The 17,636-nt window shown below is 41.1% G+C and overlaps 1 protein-coding gene across 5 annotated transcripts in view; it reads left to right on the forward strand.

Moving 5' to 3' along the window:
* Window positions 1-17,636, forward strand: part of SAMD12 (sterile alpha motif domain containing 12) — a 178,813-nt gene that overhangs the window by 115,971 nt on the left and 45,206 nt on the right. The window contains exon 6 of one of the 5 annotated variants that reach the window (XM_055799673.1): window positions 120-2,365. The exons of 2 other annotated variants lie outside the window; for them this stretch is intronic. In XM_055799673.1, the coding sequence (XP_055655648.1) occupies window positions 120-178 (59 nt within the window). In that variant the 3' untranslated portion in view covers window positions 179-2,365. Of the gene's footprint in view, window positions 1-119; window positions 2,367-9,723; window positions 10,554-17,636 lie in introns of those variants that run through there. 2 more of the 5 variants (XM_055799674.1, XM_055799676.1) reach the window with 2 other exon arrangements.

The raw sequence follows: 17,636 nt of genomic DNA on the forward strand, positions 1-17,636 counted from the left end.
AGTCTGAACTTTGCACCACTGGTGGCAGTTCTGTCCCCTCTGCTATGATACGTTGTGATACACATATACATTTCCTAAACCTACCATTCACTTCCATTGTTTTCTCTGTTTGTTGCTAGAGGAAATCATCAGACTTCCATCTTTGCCATCCACGTGTCCGTTGCTGAGGACAGTATAGCTTGTGGATAAGCAGCAAAGAACTGTGGAACAGAAATACTTTTTAAAAAAAGTAACAACTGAAGAAACCCTGACTACTGGAAACAGAAGATTCAGAACTTAACATTGGTTGAGTTGCAGCAGAAGTAATGAAGTGTGAAATGTGCTATTCCCAACCAGTACGCCATGCTGCTTTAATTTACAGAATATATAATTATATAACATTAACATTCTGGTACATCAGTCTTTGACAAAAATTGAAATGAAAACAGACAAATGCATGAATCTGTTTATAAGACAATTATTCTAAGAGCAGTGGATAAGAATACAAACTTGAATAATTTTCATTATTTTAAGATTATGCCTTTGAGATCTTTTGATTTTGTAGATACTCACATGCTGTTGCAAACCAACTTAGTTTAGTAAACCTTTACTAAATGCTTATGGAAGTCCTTCCAGCATACTTCTAACTTAATCTGAATCCTATGAGCATAAGACCAGGAATCTGCTTTGAGATCTGCTTTTGAACTTCAGGGATAAGCTACATGTGAGATTGGTTTTCCCAATCAGACCATAGTCCGTTTAGACTAACATTCAGCCTTTGGCAGTGGCCTGAATGAGCTGGTTAACCAGATGTACAATGCTACAACAATGACAATGAAGAGCACCACATCCCATCGCTCCAGGCATCTGTATTAACCACAGAGTCGTTAGAATAGGAGATGTCCTTCTATTTTATTTGCAAAGAGATGACAAATGTTTACTATTAATGGTTCCCGCTATATGATTACAGAGGAAGAGGACAGAATCCTGTTCTAACGTTCTGCAGGCAAATTTCTCTTCTGAGACACCGTTAGGTCCCAAATTGACCTACTGTGCTTGTGGTGTGGTCCAAGTATCTTTTATTTAAACCATTTTTGAGAAAATCCACTGAGTCTGGATTGCTCAGGAGACTCCTAGCAGTCTCTGTTGTTATTTCTTCCATGTAGCTGAGGCCAGAAGTAAACAGATGATTGAAATCAGATTGGATGGCTTAGGAAATGAATATGCTTTTCTAACATGCCCACTAATGGAGAAGTCTCCCCATCACAAACCTGCCACCAGGACATCCACTCTCCTCAAAAGGCCAAGTGACTCACTTTCCAAGGCTAGTCAACCTCTCCTCCTCCTTGGATTTGATGCTTCCTCCTAGGGTCAATTTAGGAGGCCCGGAGTTGCATTTTTTAAGGTTTCTTTTTTGCTCATACCTTACAGGTTTTTTTCAGCTGAAGAATAAGTAAGTCCCCAGGCTTTGTTTTGTTATGATGTTTTGGTTTCTGGTGTTGCTTTTGTTGAGTTTTTTCCCCAGATGTGTATTAAGAATCAGATTAGCTTTCATCTTTCAACTGCTTGATAATGATTTATACAGAGCCCATAGACAAGCTAGGGGATACAAAGTGCATATGCACAGTCTGGTTGGGTCAAGAGATGACCTTTCTGAGTTTCTGTCTCCAGAGGAAGCAAAATTGTTTAGTCTCTGGGATGCTAACAGGGCGGTGCTGAGAGACAAACTAATTTTGGTAGCATCATGCAGAAAAAAACCCCTCTGAAATTTAATGACCTTCTGTAGGGGAAAAAGGCTTTAGGCATGAAGATACAATCAGAAATCAACAAGACTGTCATCTGGGGAGTGGAGAGAGTACAGAAAAAGAAACAACTGGAATAGGCTGTATGTTTGAGTTTACTAAAAGGTACTTTTTTAACATAGAAGCACAGTTGACAGAGCAAGTAAGGCATGGTTTTCAGCATACCGCATTGCTGTATTTAAAACACAGCTCTTGATCCTTCACAAGGAATGAAATCGGATTTTTATTAAGGAATACCTAATGATTAGATATGTAGCACATCATCAAAGGCATTGAATGAACACGGTGCTAAATTTTGAGTAATCAAATGGTATATGATAAGCAGGAGGAAACTGGGGAGCAAAGTAGGAAGTTGTACTGTATTTGGGGAAAAGGGTATGTTTCTGACAGGAGCAACAAGAAACACGTTCCTGAGGCAGGTGGTCAGACTTGTATGTTTTTGTGGGTATAATACTTTAGAGGTGGATCTGGTTTGAAAAACAAAATAAAGCAACTGTTTAGAATATTTTTATAAATGAATAGTTTTCTTACTTGTACAGATTATGCCAGCATTCGTACAAGAGTGGATGGTGTCACAGCATGGGGATGTTTGGGAATAGAATTGTTCTCTCTTGCCTTGGATCAGAAAGGTTCTTAGGGAAAAAATCTAGGTCGAATAGTAATGGAAAACAGATGAACCAGGTTTCACAGATCATGTAGTCCATCCCTTTTCACTGAAACAACATCAGTACGAAGAATTTATAGTCCATATAATTTATATGGAAAATGGATGGAGTTATTTTTAGTTGGCAATATTAATGGTTTGATAGTGTATCACAAATGTCAGCTATACAATGACCTATTATAATACTAATTGGACATATAATGTAGCATCCATACAGCTGCTGATGGACAGGATAATGGGATGGTAACTTACTCAAATTGATTTATGTGTCACCAGACCCTGGCCCATGCACTTCAGCAGTGACCAAGATAAATAAGCTTATTCTTACAGAGATGGTAAGGCTGCACGTCTTCAAGAATACAAGCCTGCATACTGGTCCTGAGTATTTGATCCATCTCTGTGAAGAGGAGATCACGTTGTTCCTGCACCACTTCAGGGGCTCTGATATTGGAGCCTGTCTTAATGCAGAGATTAGGACAAAGCAGCTCCTTGGAGAATGAGTTGCTGTGGGACTTCTGTAGCTGCTATTCCAGGTGGTGCAAGGTCTCACTGAAACTCCCACTGTGCGTATGGCTGACAGATGCTTCGGACTGGCACAACAATACCACCAACTTTTTATGATATATGTGCCAGAGGAATTCAACATATCCCCGAGCTAGCTCAAGTCTTTCTATGTTCCATTTAAGAAATATTGACAAAATGGGCCACATTATCTCTCAAGTCATTAATATATAACTTATGAAAGGACCTGGTCAAAAAACATAAATAAAGACAAAAGTCTAAACCAAACCTATTTTCTGCTCCTATGCTCCTTCTGCTGGTTATGCAGAAGCAGTAAACAAGCCCTATTCCCAGAGCTGTGCTGACAGCGCTGATGATGGTGGTGCACAAATTAGGAGGTAAACAAAAAGCCGTGTTAATTTCAAGCTCCATTAGAAACAGGCGGTAAAAAAAAAAAATCAATGTCTTCCAAACAGAAAAGGTCAAAATTGGTAGGGAAAGAAAGTTGGTTTTCCGGTAGGTATAAGACTTTTTAATTATTATTATTATTATTATTTCTTTTAAATTGGGTGTAAGCAAGAAGAAGCTACTGGTCAGTGTCAATATTAATGACTAATACACTGAAAATAAGCAACTAGCAAAAGTTGTTTTTAAAGAAAAATACACTCAGCTTTGGCTCAGGTTGAAATTCTTGTATTTAAAGGCTGGTTTCTATTTTAAATTTTGCCTGTAGGTTCTGTGGATATTCAGTTACATTTATAATCTTGGCATGACACATTTGAGGGATCATTCTTTTGAAAAGTGTAATCATCAGATTTCACTGTTTTCTCTTGGCACAGTCTATTCTTGGATCCAGATCCTTGAGGCCTGTTAGTTTAAGTTTTAGGCTTTGTTGTGCATCCAGATTAAGTCTGGAAATACATGTGTGTCATTTTGTTATCAAGTCGTCTAGCAGAGGATGACAGGAAGAACAAATACTGCTTTATGTGTTTTTGGTTTATGGTAGTGTGTCACCTTCAACTCCGCTGACATTAAAGGTTTATCACTTCATGTGATCTTTGCTTTGCATATTAAACTAAATTTCACGTGGCCATGTTAAATTATGTATGGTGATGGAGTTCTGTGGCCACAGTGTTGGGAACCAGTTCTTCAAACGTGAGCACATATGCAAAAACCTTGGCATGTAAGCATCACAGGCTACAAGCTTACAGAGCAACGTTACTGGCTGTCTTAAGCGTTTGACAAACTGGTGGTCTTAGCATGGCCACAGATGTTCTGAAAATTATTATTATTACACTTACTAATTATAACTCTGCTATAGTTATAGATGTTTAGTGTAACCTCTTTTGATCAAGAGCAGCGTTGGGAACAAGGCTGATTGTTAATGCTTCTTCGTTCTCCAGCACCAGCTAGTCACAGCATTTTGCTAACACTTCATAGTGTTCGTCCCTGTGTAGTAGGCAAAAATCCCCTCTACAGTATAGGACCAAGACACAGGGAGTTCAAAGGCCATGTTTTATACATAAGAATGTATTCATGTGATACCTAGATCGGTTTGAAACCATCTTCAACAAAAGTGTGGTCAATATTTTTGTAGCAGAGTCAGGATCTCTGTGGTAGAGCACAGATAAAAGACACAAAGTGATCCCAGCTCAACACATTTCCTTCCAAACAGCTGCATCTCCTCATTGTGTCTTCATCTCACCCCTAAGACACAGCTTGCACTTCTAATTGTCATTCCCTTCAGTGGACATTAGTATGCTTGTTAAATTGGCCATTTGTGTCCCAGAACTCCCCTGCCTGTCCGGTGACTCACTCAGACCTGCATTTTGCACACCCTCGGGAAGCATGGAACAAGTTATCGCTGCACTTTCAGCTTCTGGTCCTAAAACTGTTGTGCATCGAATTCAATTCTCCCTTATTGCTTGATTAACCACTTAAAACTGCAGTTGTGAGAAAAAAGTGACTTTTTAAGAGAGGAAGAAGTCTAAAAGGATCTGGTCTCTCCTATGGATTTCAACATCATCTTGGTTTTCTCTTGGTTTTACAAGTTATTAGGTTTTTTGCTTGTTTGGTTTGGTTTGGTTTGGTTTTTTGTTTTTTTTTTTTTGGGGGGGGGGGGGGGGGTGGGTTTTTTTTTTAAAAAAAAAGGTTTTGCAAGTTAGTATTTTTGCTCCCTCGCTGTGCCGTCCTGCAAACCTTACCTGCCTGCCTCCTGTTTCTTAATGCAATCACCACCAGAAGAGACTTACTCTACCTGAAATTGTAATTAAAGCATGAAGGTAACATACAGGAGTCAGTTGACCCATCCATAGTTGCCCTGGGAGTATATTGCTATCAGCAGTCAAATCTTGTTCAGCCAGGGAAGTGAGCAGTAGTGATTTGAGACTGTGTAGAAAGCCGATATGCTGAGTGCCAGTTATCAAAAGTTCCTCTGATCTGTTTACTTTCATGTTCAGGTTTCAGCTCTCTAGGTTAATGATGGCCCATTTTGAGAACATGACATTTGTATTTATTTCAGAAAATGATACCTTTTGTCTCTCTAGAGTAGACAATGTTGTGTTCTGTCAAAACTTCAGTTATAAACATCCTTCCATCTGCAAGTCTGAGGCCAAATACTGCCCCTTGAAATCATGAGAAGCTAACTCCCGGTGAGTCCCGGGGTTTGGCTAGCTGTCTTTTTGTGTCTTTCTGATAATAAATTATGAACATCATGTTGAAAAAGACTTTGTGAAACTAGCCTTCATGACATCTAAGTAGTAATGACTTCAGTGAAGCTTGAGGGCATACAAAGCGCTCACCGTTTACTACTACAGTGAATTCTTTCACAAGGCTTTTTTCTTCTGCAGCACAATTAATTTTACGTTTCATTTACTGACATTGGCATGCACTTAGCTTTATAATATTAGTTAAAATTGGCTTATGATGTCAGTCTTATTTTTAGCACAGTGAAAGCAGGGGAATAATTGAAGTGTGCTGTTGTACAATTTAGGGCTTGTGGTGGACTTGGAGAGATGAGAATGCACCATTCCTGTTTCAGTTGGCCTAGAGGGAATAGTTCTTCTCTTTAACATTTCATTGTAATCTTTCCGATGATACCTCAAAATGTCAGCCTGTGCCTCATAGCTTAAGTTCCCAAAATAACTTCTGATGTACCTCAGAAGTTTAAAAATTAAATCTCAGTGATACACACCAATAACATTCGAATCTGAAAGGCTGTCGAAGTTCAGTGTATCATTTATTTTGTTTTAGTTCTTTTTTCAGTTCTAAGTTGTCTCCTGTTTGTTAATACCAACAAGCCGGAATTATAGACTGCCACAGGGTACTGTGCTGGTCATACTGAAAAGCTTTACCAGGTTGTGGTGTAATATTCTAGTGAAGTCTTAGTAACTTTCCAGGATGAAAAGGAAATAAGTATTTTGTCTGGAGTTTTCTTGCTTGCTTTATGTGATAGTGCTTTGGTTCTAGAATGCCTGTTTTAGCTTTTCTGCAATGAAATGAATGCATTAGGAGGTCAGTCAAGCATTGATTAAAATCTGATTTGGGGCTCACACTGACTTCCACAAACTTCCTTAAATCTTGTGATAACTTGGAGAAAGGGACATTCATAAACGTTTCCTGTCAGGAGTGATGTCTCATCAGGAGTCTGAAGGAGGAAGAACACTGAGACATCTACACGTGAATGGCATCCTACTTGACTTGCCTTCAGGGAAAATAATGTATGTAGATCATAAGGTTGGCTCTGTCTTTCAAGTTTATGGAAACATTTACCCCTGTGTTTGCTTTTCCCTATGAGATAAAGCAAGCACTGGGAAGCGCTGAAACTTGGTGTATTAGGATGCAGAACACACAGAGCTCAAAGAGCTATAAGACCTTCATCAGTTGAATGAGTCGGTCCGGGCTGACCTGACCTCACTTGGACTTTTTTCTGTTAGAAGAGTAGGTTATTTGCTGGAGTCATTCTGAGCTCTCACTATGAAACACAGTTTTTCTGCTGTGCTCATATCTAAAAGCTATCTATTTTTATTGCTGTCTCTATCTGAAATATTTCAGGCTAATGAAACAATATGATTGTTTTTATCTCCAAAGTATTTCATTTCTACTGAAGAATATCATACAGAAGAATGCAAATATAAATCTGAGTGGTTATCTCTGCTAAGCTGCTTTTAAAATAAATGAATTAGCTTAGTAAAAAACTGGCAAATACATGCCAAACATTTTGTGAGGATCGCTGATTGTGAAGTTTTGTTAAACTGTGCTTTCTTCAAGCATGTACAAAAATAGCAACTTTGGAAATCATGAAGCTGTGTCTTTTTCACCACTGAAGCTATTATGAGACTGCAGGCAGCATTCTCATTCCCTTTCTTACCCTTTGAAAGCTGAACATCATCTCAGAAATGTGAGGAAGAAGTAAGCGTGGTGCTTAATGTAACGGATTGCTCAAGAAATAGGTACTATTTGCTGTTTTAAGCATTAGCCAGCAATTAGGGCTTGCAGTACTGTCTCATTCTGTTTTCATTAAGGAGGTCATTAACAAAGATATGATACAGTCTTTTCCTCCTGCTACATATGCAACAAAAATAAGTGAAGACTTCAGGTATTTCCAGGCCAGCATTACTGTCTTTGTGAACCTGCCTCTGTGACGCCTGCAAGCAGAAGCAAGGCGAGCTTCTGCAGTCTTTGGGAAACTGCCCCTCACAAGGTAATCAGGAATGCTTTTCAGGCCTGGCTCTTGTGTGCATATGAAATCTAAGCTGCTTCTCTTTCGTTCCAGCCCTTCTTAGGTTCCCTCCCTCCCTGGCAGCTTTTATGGACTAGCAAGGTCATTCCCCATTGCTGCAATTCCACCTCCCATCACCCATGTCTATGGTATCACCTCCGCTATTCCTTGGGAAGAGCTCCCTGAGAGCTACCACAAAGTCGCCCTATGGTCTCCTTCAGATCCTACCTGATGACTGTACACCTTGCTGGCTGCAAGTCTGCGAGCATTTGAGCTCTGAAATGTGCTGACTGCTTGCTGTCTTGCTGACCAATGTCTCGCTGTTTCCTGGTGTCTCTGCATCCGCTGTGTTTGCCTTGTCTTTGGGTACGTCTGCACTGCCTTCTGCAGTGTGTTGTGGAGAAACATAATCCAGCCAGGGAGCTCGGAGGAGCCTACCTGTGTGAGGAAAAGCTTTGTGCTCTGCTACCGTAGCACCTTTTCTTGAGCCAGGTAATTTAAACTTGGATCACTGTACCGTACATTATGCTCTAGCACGCAGACTTTCTTTTCGTGTTATGTTGGGAATGCACTTGGCATGAGGAGTAGGGGAATGTTTTCATTACTGATAGGTAAATATGTTTTCACATGAATTAGACAAACAATATTTTTGTATACATTGCAGAGCTGCCCAATGATGACAGCAAAGATCATAGACCATACAAGGTTGGAAGGGACCTCAGGGATCATCTCATCCAACCTTTCTTGGCAAAAGTGTGGTGTAGACAGGATGGCCCAGCACCCTGTCCAGCTAAACCTTAAAAGTGTCCAATGGTGGGGAATCCACCACTTCCCTGGGGAGATGATTCCAATGGCTGATGGTTCTCATTCTGAAAAATTTTGCTCTTATGTCTAGTTAGCATCTCCGCAGTAGGACCCGTTATCCCTCATCTTTTCCATGTGACTCCTTGTAAAAAGGGAGTCTTCATCTTCTTTGTAGACACCCTTTAAAAACTGGAACATGGTGATAAGGTCTCCCCCTAAGCCGCCTTTTCTCAAGGCTGAACAAACCCAGTTCTCTCAGCCCTTCCTCATATGGCAGGCATCCCAGTCCTTGACCATCTTCGTGGCCCTTTTCTGGACCCTCTCCAGCCTGTCCACATCATTTTTGTACAGCAGGGACCAAAACTGAGCAGTATTCCAGGTGTAGCTTGACAAGCACTGAGTAGAGTGGGATAATGACAACTTTGTCTCTGCTGGTGATGCCCTTGTTGATAAAGCCCAGCATCCTGTCGGCTTTCTTTGCCGCAGCAGCACACTGTTTGTGCACATTAAGGTTGCCACCTACCAGCACCCATGGGTCCCTTTCCACAGAGCTGCTCCCCAGCCAGGTACATCCCAGACTGTGCTGCAGTCCTGGATTATATTTTCACAGGCTCAAGACCTTACTCTTGTCCTTGTTGAACTTCCTAAGGTTTTTGTTAGCCCACTCTTCCAGCCTATCCAGGTCTTCCTGCAGGGTGGCTCTCCCTTCTGAAGTGTCCACTTCCCCACTCACTTTGGTATCATGAGCAAACTCCATCAGGGTACACTTGATCCCATCATCCAGATCACTTATGAAGATATTAAATATCGGAACTCACCTTTTCTTCACCGGTGTGCTACTTGTGCCCAGTCTGATTTGTCTTGCCAGGCATCAGGACACTTACGGTGTAGTTGTAAGTGCAGGCTCCCTGCCTCTCTTGCAAGTCTTACAATAATACAGTTATTAAGTGTATAACGTAAGATTTTTAATTTCTCCACTGATGTCGCCACACAATGACCGTTAGAGGTCAAACTGCCAGTTTGGCATGTCCCTGTGTTTTGATAAATGTATTATTTTAGAGAACATTTCTACTTTTTTCTTCTTGATGCTGTTCAGATTGGACCTAAGAAATGCCTAACTGCCCTGCAACATTTATTTTTCCTACAAGCTTGCTAGAAAAGCAAGGGGGATGGACAGAATGCAAAACCTTGACATTTGAAGATATTTTCCAGCTCTTTTAGCTATTGTTTTGTATGGCTGTTGTACCTGCCAGACCCTGATGAGAAGAGCATGCGAGATCTGTGGTGGGACCAGAACTGAATGCCAGCTCGAAGCTCCTCCATCCTGTGTTCCTGAGGAAAAATCCTTCTCTTGATGGTTTTCAAAACACCGTCGGGTAAAGCAATTCTCTGAGAATCCATGTGAGCAAAAGTGAAAGCAATGCCAAGCCTCATGGCTCCCTTCCTACCTCTGCACCACTTTTGGGAGCACTAATGAGACCTACCAGCCTTTTCCATCCAACTTGTCCACGGAAGACTGGTGGAAGATGTGATTTATTAGCTAGGACCAGGATGGATAGCATCATAAATCTCCGCTAGACGGCAACAATTAAAGTTGCCAGGGCTCTCTGCTTTGCCACATGAAGTCCATGCGACTCTGACCAGATTTGACCAGCTTATTCTGCTAAATGGGGGTGTTGAAATGACCATCTGGATTTTATTAATAAATGTATAAATCTGAACTATAAGGGGAAAAAAGATGAACTGGTGCCTGTATATCTGTGACATATTCTTAATAATAAAACTTAAACTCTTACACAGCCTGATACAAATTACTTGCTCTACTGCGCCAGTTCTGCCACAGCTACACATTTAATTTTTGTGATATGCTGTGTGACTGCTCGGCTAGTAAGTGCTGAGAAGGGAGAGTAATAGATAGATAGATGCATCTGGTATTTATAGAGGACTGTTTTAATGGTGCTAAAAAACTGATGCGCTCAGCGTTCCTTGCAGCTGCAGTTGCGTTCGTGTCAGTAATCCTATCAGGAGGGTTGCTAGTTTCCAGAGTAATTAGAACCCTGAAGCAAATAAACACCAAATGAATTCTCTTCTTTTGAAGTTATCTTTTTTCCTTTCTTTTAAATAGCCCTTCTCTGGTATAATTATGTACCAGTCATTATAACATTAAAAATCATTTTAAGTGAATGAATGCTATTTTTGTTGTTGTTGTTCCTTGCTAATTATTGTGAACTAATTGTAATTTAGGATAGTCTTCTAAAAATCTCATTTCATTACAGAATGGCTATTGACTTAAACTGCTTTCCGCCTTGATCCCAGGGAGAGGAGGCAGCTCCAAGTTGGGTTCATCTAAGCCGGTCTGGTGGCTTGTAGCATATGTGGGTGGAGTACACGTTGTTGCTCAAAGCCATTTTGATAAACTCCTGCCCTTCTAGCGTTTAAGCCATAGGTTAAATATAAATTCACAATACTGTATGCTTGCCACCAGGGAAGTGATGACAGAGATACTATATGATAATATAGGGAGGTAATAGCCTTCCTATCTGGCTTTTTGTGACTGTGTCTAGGATAATACATGGAGCCCCGAGCACCTCCTTCCTTGAAAAGATGCTGGCAGGGGTTCAGAGGACGGTAACAACCCATGCAGTCGTCTGCGGAGGGTTTGCCTCTAAACTGTGATATCTTCACCGTTTATCTGGGTTATTAGTTTTGCAACATTTGTGGCTTTAGTCAGATGTTTTGGATTTGTGCTCACTTATGCTGAGTTACGGTGTATAGGCGCTGGGTCATCGCTGTGTAAACTCCGTAGCCTGGTTTGCAGTTTTTGGCTCTTGTATTTGAACGGGTTTCAAGATTAAAAAATAGAATAGTAAGGATCAGTTACAGCTACATAATCAAGTATATATTAATTGATGTTTACTGGTAATGAGGTATGAGAATGGAAAACCCACCCCACCTCTTAGATCCCAGCTTGAGTTTTTAAGATTGGCGGTTAGAAGAAAAACGTCTTTGTACTCACAAATTGAGCACATTCAGCCCAGAGTTACTAGCACATAATAAACTTGGAAGCATCTAGTGACACTTTCTTTAATGGACTCATTCTTTAGACTAGAACCACAGCTTTTATAACTCGGATTCTTAAAATGCCTTTTATAATGCTGTTTCTTAAACAGTCTTGGCTTCTGTTGTCCTGTAATGGTGGTTCTGTCCTACCAAGAGGACCCAGATGGCACAGCGCTCTGGCTGTAACCTGGCATGTTCAGAAATACCTGAGGGACTTGGTGTGGACTTAAAAAAAGCTTCAGGTGCCTCAAGTATTTCTAAAATGCAGTTCAAAGTGGAGTTCAGGAGATACTTTTATATAGCCCTGGCTGTGCTCAGAACTTTCCTCGTTTCCTCACCCCTCCTGCAGTTATTTTTGGGTGAGAGATTTATAGCGATAGAGCAAATGGCCATGTTAAATCTGAGCTCAGCTTCCCAATCAGTTGTCGTGAGCAGGGCCATATATACACAAATACATAGGGGAAAGATAAGCCAAATCTGCTAATGCTTTAAGTCAATGCATCTGTGATAAAGCACATAAAATACTCCAAGGAGAATTACAATGATGTGAGTTATGACTGCTTTATGTTTAAATGAAAGCATCCACTTGTAGGTTTAAGGGACACAACCTCCTACACAGTCACTTCATTCTTTAGGGTGGTTTACCTTAAATTTCCTCAGTGTTTCCATGTTTTGGATTGGAGCTCATGTATGCTGAATTATAGTGTGTAGACCTTGGGTCATCTTTTTTGAACCTGCATTTTATCCTGACTTTTGTACCTCTTGGCTTTGAAAGGCATCTCCTGAAGGAAAAATGTGGGTTTGTGCTTGTGATACATCTCGGAGGCTATTTAGATAATGGTTTCTTGACAAGGAGGTGCTTATGGGTTTTTTTGCTAAGTGTTTTATTCCAATTGTGATAAATTTGGGCTGTATAACAGTGAAAATAAAAGCCCGGTCATTTCTTTTAAAATGAGCTTAGGAGTGTACCATCCAAATGCCTCATGCTGTCAGAGAAACCCTTAACACCTACTGTTGCACATACTTCTGCTGATCCACGAGTTTTTAAGCAATGAAAGCAAGATACGCTTCATAGATGTGTATCGGCCCCAAAAGGAAGAGGGAATCCATTTAGAGAGGAAAATTCTGTTTCCAGGAAAAAATGAAGTTACTGCAGAAGGTCTTAAAATCTCGCAGTGGTCTGCCAGGCGGCAAATTCCGGAAAAATATCTGATCACAGATAGCACTGGTATGTCTGGTGCAGGCTTCTGACTGATATTTCAGTCAGCTAGATAGAAGTGAAGATAGAAGTGAAGCAGAGGTAAAGAGTCTAATCATCCAAAAAACACACACTCGCACATACACTATCTCTCATCCAAGAAAAAATGAACATAGCAGTTCACTTAGAGTCACAGCAGGCATGAAAAACTAGTTTCCTAGTCCAGAGCAAATTTAACAATATAGAAAAAGATGCTCTTAATTAATTTTTGCTCTTAACAACACATTAAAATTTGAACAACCTAGACACAATTAATGGGTCAAGAAAATAATAATTAAAAAAAAAGTCAGACTGTGATACTGTGCTCCTTGCAATTATTTCTTAATGCTAAATAAACACACTGGTGAGAAAATTGTAAGTTGTAATTATTACACAGTGCTAGAAAGAGCAGTGTGATAGCCAGTGCCTCGATGACTGAGACAGTTACTTACAGCATTATGCAGTGCTGCATTCTGCCAGTGTATAAAAGGAGAGAATTTCAGTGATGGTGTAGATTTGGTAAAAAAACATTGTGCCAGCCTGTCCCAAATTGGTTTTTGGGAGATGGAGAAAGGAGAGAGGAGGGATAGTGATGCCTATCACAGAGAAAAAAGGCAATGAAATGCAACCCTCTTTTAATTAAAGGCTCCCGCAAAGTAATTTCCTCCTTTAGCTTGTGATAATATGCTTCTGGCAGGAAGAGTAATGTGAACAAAACACTCTTCCTTACAAGCAAAATCAAGGAGGGCAGGCAAATTGTATTCAGTAGCAATTTGTTGGAGAATTTGTCATTTGTTTTTGAAGAGCGCTTGGAATTGGACAGCAGGAGCAGGGTGTTTTGCTTGTGCCTTGTGAATGGCAGCAGCAGTGGGGTTTGAAAACCTTTTAGAGGAGTCTGGGGATAGTCTCCCATGGGAAATTATGGAAAATACCTGTCAGTCTTAATGGAAACTCATCATTCCAAAAGGAGACTAATGTGCTCTTTGGAAGTGTATTTTATCAGCTTTAAGTCCTCTTTGTGGTAACATAAAATAAGGTAAATACAATCGAGGCAGTGAAATCTTATAAACGCCTCCCCAGCTTGGGGAATTTAAAAAAAGGGCTACACACGTTCCCTCTGGATATTTGAACAGGGTGTAAATAAGTACTAAAATTGTCTTTTTTCCCAGTTTTGATGATTTCTGATACATTTATTCCTTACTGTCTGCTCATTTACGAGCAGACAGAGCCGATGTGCTTTATTTCCATTTCCCAGCCTAACTGCCTTCCTTGTGAAAGGACCTTTTGAGGACATACGGCCAGAAGAGATGGGGCCCCATTTTTTCCCCACTGGTTAGATACTTTGCTCTGTATCCTTAGAGGTTTTAAAGAAGTGCAACACTCTTTTATGTGGGAAGAGAGAAAACATACAGCAGCTATAACTTAATTAGTATATCGTGTCTCTCACTATAGGGTCTTTTGTGTAATATGCCCCAGGAAGGATTTTTTTATAAAGGTGAAATGCAGCATCCTGTTGAGCAGAGAGGCAGAATGACCCTGAAGTGGGTCTGCAATTAGCGAGCAATAGCCAGGAGAAATTGTGCTGCATCTGACACACAATGCAGTGCTTTCCAGCCAGAAGAGACACATGCACAGTGCTAGGGAACAGCTGACGGCAAGCCTTTCTGGAAGAACAAGCTGTAACACAGCAAAACTTAATCAGTGCTGTCCTCCCTCTTTCCTGCTCTGTATGTCTTTATTTCTGCCTTGTGCATCTGCTGCTTCTATTGAAGATGTTATTTTAGACATTAATGTCTAAAACAAGGATCCTACGGAGGAGTCTTGCAGAGTGATGGGTTTAGGTGGAGGCACTAAGCTTTAGGAAATGGCCAGAAGTTAGAGATGCAATAATGGTTCTTACTGGCAAATCTGTTAAAACTAGAGGGAAGTGGAAATGTAAAGACATGAAGAAAGTCTAAATGCCGTAATGGTACCAGATTGTACTATCGTATTGATAAGGGTAGGGTTAGGTTCAATGTGGTAGACTACCTTGGAATAATTGGCAACAGAGTCCTTGCCTTTGATCTGCTGATCCATTTTGGTCTCTTTTCTTGAATAATCTTACCATATAAAAAAGAAAATTAAATTAAACCCACCCTGCTCTTAATTCAGCTTAATTTAAGCAGGTGAGTTGCTGTCGTTGAGCTGGTCCTCCAGACAGATCAGAGAAGGAGCGTGCACTCGCATGTGGAAAGCAGGGGGAGGAAGGCTGGTTCTGGCAGCAACTGTAATAAACCACCTAATCTTTCTGAGCCACAGCTCTAACGGTAGTGAAGCTGTGGATGTGTCCCACAGCAATAGCAGCTGTGGGGTTCTCCAAGGCTCTAAACAGATTTTCCCTGCAGGATTAGCTTGAGATGCTCTTCTCTGAGAGTGGCCCCAGTACAAATGAAACTGGAGGTGTTTGTGTCTGTGTTGTAACTTCTGGGGTCACACAAAAGCACCCTTAGTGCTACTGTAAATAGACATTCCTGATGGAAGGGGTACAACATTGTCTAGTTGTTTGCATGCGTCAGAAGGTGTTGGCAGGGATCATGTGACATTTTTAGGCGCTGCTGCAGTTCTGGTAGTCTTCAGTGGCTGCCCTTTCAGTTTTCAGAGGTTACCCAGTGACACTGCCGGACTGAACTGGGAAACAACTGTTATGGCAGAGGATGACCTCCTTTTCAGAGATTCCCCCTCCCCCCTGCCCTCCGAGATGCGTGCAGTCTGGCAGTGAGGTGGCTGCATGTTTGGTGGAGTGCCAACCAGCCCTGAAGAACCTCTTCAAGGGACTGTTGCTGTTGCTTCTTTCACTGCCCTGAGCCTGGTGATCCCTTTGTGAATCTCAAATACCGATCCACAGTAGTTTGGGGTTTTTTTCTGTTGGACCAGGACATATTCTGACTCACCCTTCCCTCTCAAGGGAAAAGGGGACAGGCAGTGACTATTCCATCTGAAACCATGGTAGGAGTAGGACCTTTTTCCCATTTCTTGCCTGTAGCTCTTTCATGCTACTATGGGAGCTGGACTTCTGGCCTGGTACCTTTGGCTTACTAGTCCTCTGTCCATCTGAAGCTGTTACCTGATTCTAAGTCAGTATTAGCACATCCATTAGCTAGCACCTCATTCACATACCCCACGTTCAGCTTGCATCTGATTTTGTGAAAGGTGTTCCTGTTCTGCCTTCTATTGTTATTCCCAGTGTTCCCAGGACTGCTTCTCTTCACCAGTCCACTGGTACCTCTGACAGGAACAGAGGCATTTCTGACCATCTACCAGAAATACCAGAGGAGCAAGGTACAGGATATTTTCTCCACCTGAAAATAATCTTCCAAATTCTAAAAGTCCTTTTACTAGCAGATCTTCCTTTTTTTTTTTTTTTTTAATGAGCCTCATTACACCTAATTTGTTCAGCTTTTTGTGAGCTGCCATATGGCATCAATGGAAACCTGGAGAAAATGTATTTATCATCTCACAAAACATATATAAAGATGTCAAACACACATAATTAAAAGCATTGTCTTTCAGATATTTTCTTACCAATTAGTCACTTGGAGCTTCTAGATGAAGTCTTATCAGCTGGCTGACAGGGGGTATCTTGAAGATATGTGTTACGAGTCAGGATGAGTTATAAAGCAAGTGTATCAGTAGTGCTATTTCAGGTATCATGAACTAATTCTGAGTTCTTGAAGATCTTGAGTGAAATTTCATTCTTATCTCTTAGGAAAACCTCTCTTGCCACAGAGGAGAAAATGAGGCACAATGGAGAAGAGTTTCTTTCCTCAGTGCTGGAAGTGTGCAGCCATGACATAGTGGGCTTTTCCCACTGAACTTGCATTACACACTTGGGGTTGAGAGATGAGAAGCCCCTTTCAGGCCACCAATTCAGATAGGCTTCCAGAGGACAGTTCAAATTTGAGGCAGTATTCTTCCTCCTCTGAATATAAAGTAATCGGGTTCTAAGCTTATGAAGGCATTTATTTAAGTGCTTTCAATTTGGTGGGATGGAGCCAGCCTATAAGGTCTCGCTCTGCAGCCTGGAAGAATTTGCTTGGCAAGAATTTGGCTTTCAGGAAGCGAAGAGTTATGTGGAGGAGCCAGGCAGAGCTCTCTTTACAAATCCTTGCTCCACAGCTCTCGCTTTATGAAAATGTTTGATACCGCTGCTCATTCACCTGAGACGTAGGTCAGTCATTTCTCTGGTTAAACACTCTTCCTAAGAATCGGTTACATCATTCATTCCCCATTCATTAAATAAAAACAGACAGATTTATTTTTTATTCCCTTTGCTGTGAATGTTACATAAATTCATCTGCAAGGCCAGGCTTTGGAGCAGGTCTAGTAAGCAGCAGCTTCCAAGTGCTCTGCACCTAGTGCTGTAGACATGTCTATGGCAGCAGTGAGATCCCCATCACAGCTTTCTGCCTAACACAGTGAGGGGAATATTTAGTAGATAGGCTCCAGTTTTGAGATGTTTCTGTAGCAGTTTGATGTCATTTGGGTGGAGGCTGCTGCAGCTTCTCCTCCCCAGCTTCTTGCAGGTTCTTAACTCTTCTCCTGAGATGCGTACAGCAGTGTGGAGAACTGATCTACTGAGTTGGTCTAGCCAGAAACCAGTCACTTTAATGACTGACAACTACCAAAGCATTAGAGGGTTTGTGCACTGAGACATTCATTGCTCACATGAGCACTCTTTGCATCATGCAGGTAGTGTGCATCATGCACCTTTTCCATGCACACAAGCACACACGTTCGTCCATGTTCCATCTGGGGTATGGAACAGCAGCATGTTGCTAAGATCTGAATTTCTGGTCTGTGTTTCCACCTTCCTCTGAGTACTGCATAAAG

The sequence above is a fragment of the Falco peregrinus genome, chromosome 3, assembly GCF_023634155.1.
Source record: "Falco peregrinus isolate bFalPer1 chromosome 3, bFalPer1.pri, whole genome shotgun sequence".
NCBI lineage: Eukaryota > Metazoa > Chordata > Aves > Falconiformes > Falconidae > Falco > Falco peregrinus.